Source organism: Montipora capricornis, chromosome 9 (assembly GCF_036669925.1).
Source record: "Montipora capricornis isolate CH-2021 chromosome 9, ASM3666992v2, whole genome shotgun sequence".
In the NCBI taxonomy this organism is placed as follows: Eukaryota; Metazoa; Cnidaria; class Anthozoa; order Scleractinia; family Acroporidae; genus Montipora; species Montipora capricornis.
In genome coordinates, this window is record NC_090891.1 from 41,862,926 (window position 1) to 41,870,425 (window position 7,500).

The 7,500-nt window shown below is 39.9% G+C and overlaps 1 protein-coding gene across 2 annotated transcripts in view; it reads right to left on the bottom strand.

Moving 5' to 3' along the window:
• The window catches only part of LOC138015065 (WASH complex subunit 4-like), a 38,506-nt gene that overhangs the window by 11,256 nt on the left and 19,750 nt on the right, over positions 1-7,500 (bottom strand). For both annotated transcript variants that reach the window (XR_011125478.1, XM_068861974.1), the window contains exons 18-25: position 7,500; positions 6,025-6,147; positions 4,425-4,487; positions 3,987-4,103; positions 3,023-3,115; positions 2,596-2,671; positions 832-986; positions 235-309 (exon numbers count right to left, since the gene is read on the bottom strand). The exon at position 7,500 is cut by the window's right edge and continues 55 nt beyond it. Coding sequence is in view for 1 of the 2 variants with exons in the window: in XM_068861974.1 (XP_068718075.1) it covers positions 235-309; positions 832-986; positions 2,596-2,671; positions 3,023-3,115; positions 3,987-4,103; positions 4,425-4,487; positions 6,025-6,147; position 7,500 (703 nt within the window). In the remaining variant the exon portion in view is untranslated. The remainder of the gene's footprint in view (positions 1-234; positions 310-831; positions 987-2,595; positions 2,672-3,022; positions 3,116-3,986; positions 4,104-4,424; positions 4,488-6,024; positions 6,148-7,499) is intronic.

The following is a 7,500-nucleotide window of genomic DNA, read 5'->3' on the forward strand; positions in this document are numbered from 1 at the left end:
TAAAATATCAAAATGTTTTTTGCAGTCTAGGCGTCAATGTAATATGCCAGCGGTGTTGCCACAGGGAAAGGAGGCATGGGTTTAGGTTTACAGCGGTTATCCTTAAAAGTGCACGACAAATAGGATGTTCCCGAAAATTACGAGTTTTTATGGCTGTAAAAAAACACTAATGTCATTAACGGGTTGAGAATCGAGATCCTTTCGTCATCCTCAAAAATAAGCTGATACTCTCACCTGATTGTTGAGGTTGTACAAATATCGAGACACAAAGACGTGAATGTTTCGCATGATCTCCAACACATCTAACCCCTAGAAATAAAAGCATTTATTGTCCGTAAAATGTAAACACCTAAGATTACAAGAAAACAAAAAGAATTTGACGATATGTGGGGAACTTATCCAAAAGGTGACCTTCACTCCGGCTGGAAGTAATAAACTTGATGCAACGACCATAATTCCTATATCATAAATAGTCGGCGAAACGAGTGCTACCTAAAATCGTAAACCATTAAAGGAGACAGATAAAATTTCGGGTTCAAAAGTTGTCTCTCACAAATACGACGTTTCAACTCCCATTCCGGCATCTTTGTCAAGTGACTGATTTCTAACGATTGTCGCTTTGATTCGGATATTGCACTACATGAAAAATGTCATGACCTTGAACCATGTAAACAGTTGCAGCCGGAGAGCAAACCTCGGTAGTGTCAATTTTTAATATCATGCGCACGCCGAATTCAGCAACTGCCTTGATGTGGTTTAATACTAACCTTCTCGCTTCTAAATGCCTGATTGTAAGAGAGTGAATAACTAAGTGAGTGATATATGAGTTACCTGTTCTAATGTCTGACTGGGCAGATGAGCCTCAGTCATTTCCAGTCCATATTTCTGGCTGGCCTGGTTCCTCATTTCACCGTACGTCCGCCAATCATGAAGTGCCACCGTAGTGAGGTTATAAAACGTAGTGTCCAAGTAATGGGCCACGTGTTCTGTCGGAAATAATTGAAAACAGAGGCAAGTACGTAACAAATTACGGTATGTAGGTGGGGATTGCTTCAGTATTGGGCGCAGTTTCCCACTGGTAACGCTTGAATATTTGCCATTTCACTTTTCAAAAATGCTACTGTTGGAATGCTGAATTTTTTTGTGAAAGCGAGAAGGGGATATATATTAGTTAAATTTACTTGAAACAAGGCCAAAACTTAATCGTACCAGAAGACTTCGCCGAAACAGGAAAATACTTCGGATCTGAAGAGCTGAAAGTGCTACTATGATCAAAAAATCATTTTCTTATTTCCTTCAGATTTTGAAAGCGTGTTCTCTGAACACCTTACTGGCAAAAATTTTGAGCTTTGATTTTTATCCAAATTAAGGCTGTTTCTTTTGAGTGTAAGGTTTGGATTTCACGGTCCGCCATTACTCACGTTCAAAACTGACCGATTGGACCTCAGAGGGTTGGATCGAGAGAAAAATGACGTCATTTACTCACTAGGTTAAATTTTCAGCGTGTAAACGCAACTTATTATATACGCAAAACACGAGTTTAAAAATCTGAAAGCTGCATATTAATTCAGCCGCGTACACACGCATTGCATTTTTAAACCAGTGAGTCTTTGACGTCATTTTATCCACGACCCAGCTCTCTCAAGATTCTAAAGTTAGTAATGGCGGACCAATAAATAACAAAACTCCAGTTAAAATAAACAGGTGTCTTTTTAAAATCAGAACTTAAAACTTGGGTCACTTAGTGTTTAGTTAACATAGTTTTGAAATCCAAAGAAGAAGAAGAATTATTTTTTGGTCGTAGTAGCACTTTAATTTTCTTAAATGTTGACTGAGGGACAAGACGAGAATTCAAGAGCAGGAATCGAACGAATGATCTTCCAATCAGTAGTTCTGATAATCCACCACTGCGCAAAAGCAGAATTGAGGAAATGAAGACATCGTTTTTTCCCAGTGGTGACATTTCTTCTTTCCATTTACCGGGGACAAAAATTACCATCGAATTCATTACAAACGCGAGAATGCACCATTTCGATAAACTTCAGTCCAAGCACTATAGCGGGACAATAGGCCATTTCCGATTTCATGTCTGCCTCCTCTTCAAAGCGAGTCTAAGTGAGAAGTTTTTGTGATGGTAATTAGTTCTACTTTACATATGAATGAAAACTAATTTTCATAAGAAAAACTTCGCACTTAGACTCGCTTTGAAGAGGAGGCAGGCACGAACTCGGAAATGGCCTATTGTCGCCGACGGGTATCCTATAGGTTTTGGATTTCTTCCGAGTATCCTCGAGTCGCCATTGAAAATGAACCGTTTCTTCGCATTGAATGTTTATTACACGAACATGTGCGGTTAAACGCAGGACCTTCATATTAATAGTTCATTCACTACAAACTCGTTCTCGTCACTTGTGGGTGTGGCAAAGCGGAATACGCACACGGAACTGAGCAGAACTGATGCTCATTTAATATGCAAAACTAACTATGGCTGATTTTTTCCCCTAATACTTAAGCTTTCCCCCGACTGCAAGGGGGTAAGAAAAGACGACACACGATCAATAAAATAACAAGATGAATAAAATTCTGGGGACTCACGTTTGACGTTTACAAACTGATGAAAGAATCTGATTGGCCGAATCTTCAGAAACTGAGAGAGGTCTCTCATTCCAACCTAAAGTACACAAAAACAAAAATAAACCAAAGTCGATAAAATAAGATTCACTTTCCCGCGAATGGCAAAAGGCTCTGGGTACAGTGAACTCTTTTAGGAAGGGTTAACAAAGTCTATTTCTCAGCGACGCAAACGATTCTTAAACTCAGCGGTTCTTCACCTCTTGTCGTTATTTTCCCAGGCTCCCGCAAAACGTACCGGTTATCGACAACTAAACTTTTCGTACGTGGAATCGGATTTCCTAACACTTAACAGTTGTCGATTCAATTAAGTTATCGACTGGAAATAGTTGTCGATTTAACAACTTGCTTCGTCAGTCGGAGGCCCTCCGTTATAGTCGTAAAAACACACCTTAAATGGATTTCTGTCGTCTAACTGAAGATGCTGGTGAATATGAAGACGCAAATCGGTTTCAATGTCACGGCATAGTGGCTGCAGCAAATGCTGAAAAAAAGAAATGCAACCCTCAGTGACGTAATATGAAAAAGGCCACCATGTTTGACAAAAATAAATACTTAAAGGGCCGGTGAATGGCTAGGAAGTTGAAGAAATGCCGAAGGCGACGATAACCTCCGCGGCTACCGAGATTTATGTGCACGTTTGTTATTTCTAAACTCGGCTTCGATAGGTTTTCTCCGGGTACACTGGTTTTCCCCTTCCGACATCAAAAAGCAACTTTTCAATAAATCGGCTTTGAATTTGTGTCATTTGCAGGCTCTCCAATCAGTAGAGCTTTGGGCTCAGCTTTACGTGCTTGAGGTATTCATATTAAATCAACAATAAAGAAGGACAAGGAGAGGACATTTCAGAGAAGGAGAAAGGGGCCAAAGTTTCCAATCTTAATGGAGAGGGGTTACTGCGATTGAAACGATTTCTGAGTCAAAGCGTGGCTAACACTAGCGAGGCAAGCACATACGCACGCGCAAGCGCCAGCCGTGAGCATAACAACTCTCATTTGACGGTGAAAACGGCCTCGACGCAAGTGTAAACATGCACAAGCACAAGGATCAAAATTTGTCGTTTTCTTGTGCTTGCGTTCAAAACACGGCATAAGCACAAGGAAATTTACTCAGTCTGGCCGTGTCTGGCCAGCTAAAGCATTCGTTCCAGATATTGGCCGAGTCGAGCACGGACTAGCAAACGTTGCGAAGGTTTTTATGCGTGTGTTCTTAAGCTCGTGTCGGCGTTCGATTTCTTAGAATAAGCTACTTACGCTTGCGTTTGTGCTTGCATCGCTAGTGAAGAGCAGGCTTACGATTGCAGCAGAAATTCCTGATAGTTTTGGCTGCATGTAATGTAAATAGTATTCTCTTACTTCATGTAATGTGTCGCTAATCTCTTTTTCAAACGCATCTAACATGACCTGCGGGACCGACTCATGTTTGACTTGCTGGAGGACTGGGACACAATCACCAAGAGCGCTGATCATGTACTAAATTTTGAAGAACAAAGAACAAAGAATAGTCAGCTTTAAACGCAAGAGGACATTATAGCCTTAAAATTTGTGATATAAAGCAGATTTCAGTTGAGTGTCAGATCAACCTCATTGCTTTCTTTTTCTTGTATTCCCCCTTGTGATTGGCTGAAAAAATCTCGCGCCAAATTTTTAGCCAATCAGAGGCAAAACCAAAGTCAATATACGTTCTCCCGCGCTTTGCGCCAGCTCCATGATGTATTGCTTGTTGCTGTGATTGGCTAATTTAACATTTGGATGGTAAAGAGTTTTAAAGACCGAGATAAGGTAGCAACTTACGTGAATTCGATGAACATCTGTAGCACTTTCATATAAATCGTCCAAATAAATTGGAAGCACGACCTGCATGTTCAAAACGAAAGAGAATGAAAATGAAATGAAGCGATTCCAGGGGTGAAATTTTTTCTTCTTTTGTCGTTGTTGCAGTGCGGCCTTAGTTAAGGTTGAAAAAGGCGACGGAGGAGGACGAATCACAATTCGGGGGAGGCAGAATGATTGTTTAAACTTTTAAGGACAATAAAATGCAGCCATTCACGTTTCTTGCGAGGTTACCTCGCGAGATAACCTCGCGGGACTTAAAATCTGGAGGTCCCGGGTTTAAGGACGTTCGCGCCCAAAACGTTCCCACGTACAGATTTTTTTTAAACTTATCACGCAGAAAGGTAATGATCTACTTTTGTCAAAAAGGCAAAAAATTAAAATGGGGGGTCACCGTGCTCGTTTTCGAGATCATGAGGTGCACTTTTAGAAGATTGCTTTATTTTAAGACGATCTTAGCTTACAACTGTCAGCAATAAAAAAGCTACATTAGTGAAATTTAGATCAGGTAAACGTACTCAATTCAACATAACTAATATAACTAAACAAACGTTTGCAGCTGATGTCTTTTTCTGAGGTGAAATAGACCTTGAAAAACCATACATATTAGTCTAAGAAAGAAAACGTCCGTCGTACGAGAGCATGAAAGGTGAAATATTTTTAACTTCTCACGTACAGATGTTTTTCGTTTTTGGTTAAAATGGACAAATTTAGGAAAGAAAGTGATCTACGAAAAGAAAAATGGGGGTCACCGAGCATTCAAGGGAGTAAAATCGCTGCGAAGTTCTCTAAGCGATTGTCTATTCGCACTGTCACGCCATTGCGTGACATTTCCGAGAAGACCTGGGTCCACAGCTATCCCATAATGCCACATGCTTTCACGTTCCATTCTTGTGGAAAATGTTTGCACCTTTAGCATCGTACTTATCTTCGTGGTCTGCGATGCTTGACGTGTGCGTGACATGTGCAAAAAAATGGGCGCGAACGTCCTTAAGTCCCGCTCTGACCAAGTGGCGGTGTTGTCCTTCAAAGTCCAAAGTTCACCTTAGCGGAGACAATTGCAGATTCCCTCCCGACACTTGGGATTCTTAGAAATTTGTTGAGTCTGTGTCTATTATTTATTCCACTGGCCCTGAAAAGCCCCGAGTGGAGCGGTCAATTAAGTTACTATTTATTTACGAGTACATACAAGTTTTAGGATTCAGCAGCATTCATTGCCTTGTTTGGGTCAATTGGAAAGATGACCAAGTTTAAACAGTCCTTTAATTTCTTGAAGCCAATTTGTTTGTAACAGGATACTATAAGCTCGTGTGTGAATCAGTCAAACTGTAGAACACACATGACGTCAGCACACCTCCCCGGAGGGGCAGTCCAATCGTGCTTGCATTTCGTGAGCCTATATCCTTCTACTTGGAAACTTCAGAAAGTTGTTGCATGCGAGCAAGCTCTCTTGAGGGGATGGGGGGAAGAAAGAGGGGGCTATTGTTAGCCTAACCCTTTCCTTCTTTCCTCCCCCATCCCCTAAAGACTGCTTGTTCGAAGGCTGAGAAAGTTGACCCACCCTGTGCCAGTGTAAGAAGCCACAGTCGCAGGCTCTTTTGACTCTTGCTCTCAGATCGCTAATGATGTTAATTCTCTTCATTACACTGGTCAGACTCGTCATCTCTTCATCACGAAGGGATTTCTGTGTCATGAAAAAAGCAACAATTAAATCCTAGAAAAGTTGCAAAAAGTGGCGCTTAGTCACTGAGATCTTTTGGTTGTTCAACTGACCACGGTTATCCAGGAGACCAGCGATAAGAGTCTTAGGTGGCAGTGTCATGCAGTTTCATTCATTTGTCATTTGTCAGTCAGGGAACACCTTGACATAGAAAACAATTAACTAAATCTTGGCCGGCAATAGGTTAACATTTCTACTGTACTTAAACTGTCCACTGCTGTCTTCAGCTACAGCTAGACTTGATTGAACTGTTTGCATCTTGAAAAAAGTTAGATAACTGGAACTGTGTTTACCACAAAATTCTGATTTAACTATTGCGTTCATTAGACACGAAGCAATTATTAGAGAATGGGCGTTTATAATGTTACAACAGTTTCAAGTATAACAGCTAGTTCAAGTTTCAAGTTTTATTTATTTACAGCAAACAGTTCAAGTTATTACTAGGCTGGCTTGCAAACAGCGAAAAGCTAATCGCGGCAAGCCAGACTGTACACAGAATTATTTAGACATTTTTTGTTAAAGGAATAAATGATTATTACATACAACAACGACATGTAAACATTACTCTTCGCGCTTTCAAATATTTAGAAGGTAGAAGGATTAAGGAGAAAAGGAGAAGAAAGCAGTTTAGGTAAAAGAACAATATGTAAAGAGGAAAACTACACACTAAACTTAACTTCAGTTAGAAATTTAATTTTTCATCTTGTTAATTAAGGTATCTATCTCGGCAAAGGAGTTTTTCAGTTTCTAGAATTTCAATTAGTTTTGTTCTAATAGTTTTTTTAAAAGAAATTCTGGATACGTTTTGCAGACTAGTTAGTATCCCATTGATCCCAGACATTAACAACAACACGTGAAAAGGCCGTACTTTCTGCGGATTGTTTGGTAAAAAATTGCTCAGATGTTGATGAGTGTGTGCCGCTGTAACAATGAACATTAGTAATTTTGGAAAACAAATTCGAAATTTTAATCGGTGCAAAATTAGTGTTGATGTCATACATCAAATTAACAATTTTCTGATAATATATAGGAATTTGAGCGGTAGAAGTTTTCCTTCCAGGAAAAGAGGTATTGCATGCTCCCTTGCTTGAGCAAAGTGAATAAGACAGAATACACGTTTTTGAAGGACAAGAACTTCATTTAACAAGGTTTCAGATGCATTTTCCCAAGAAGTTAACCCATACTTTATATAAGGTACAACGAGGGACTTGTAAATATTAAGAAGAGTTCGATTAGGAACAATATGTCTTAACTTCGCGATTAAACCGACAGTTTTGCTAATTTTTGTCGTGAGGGTATGAAATTAGGAAACATACA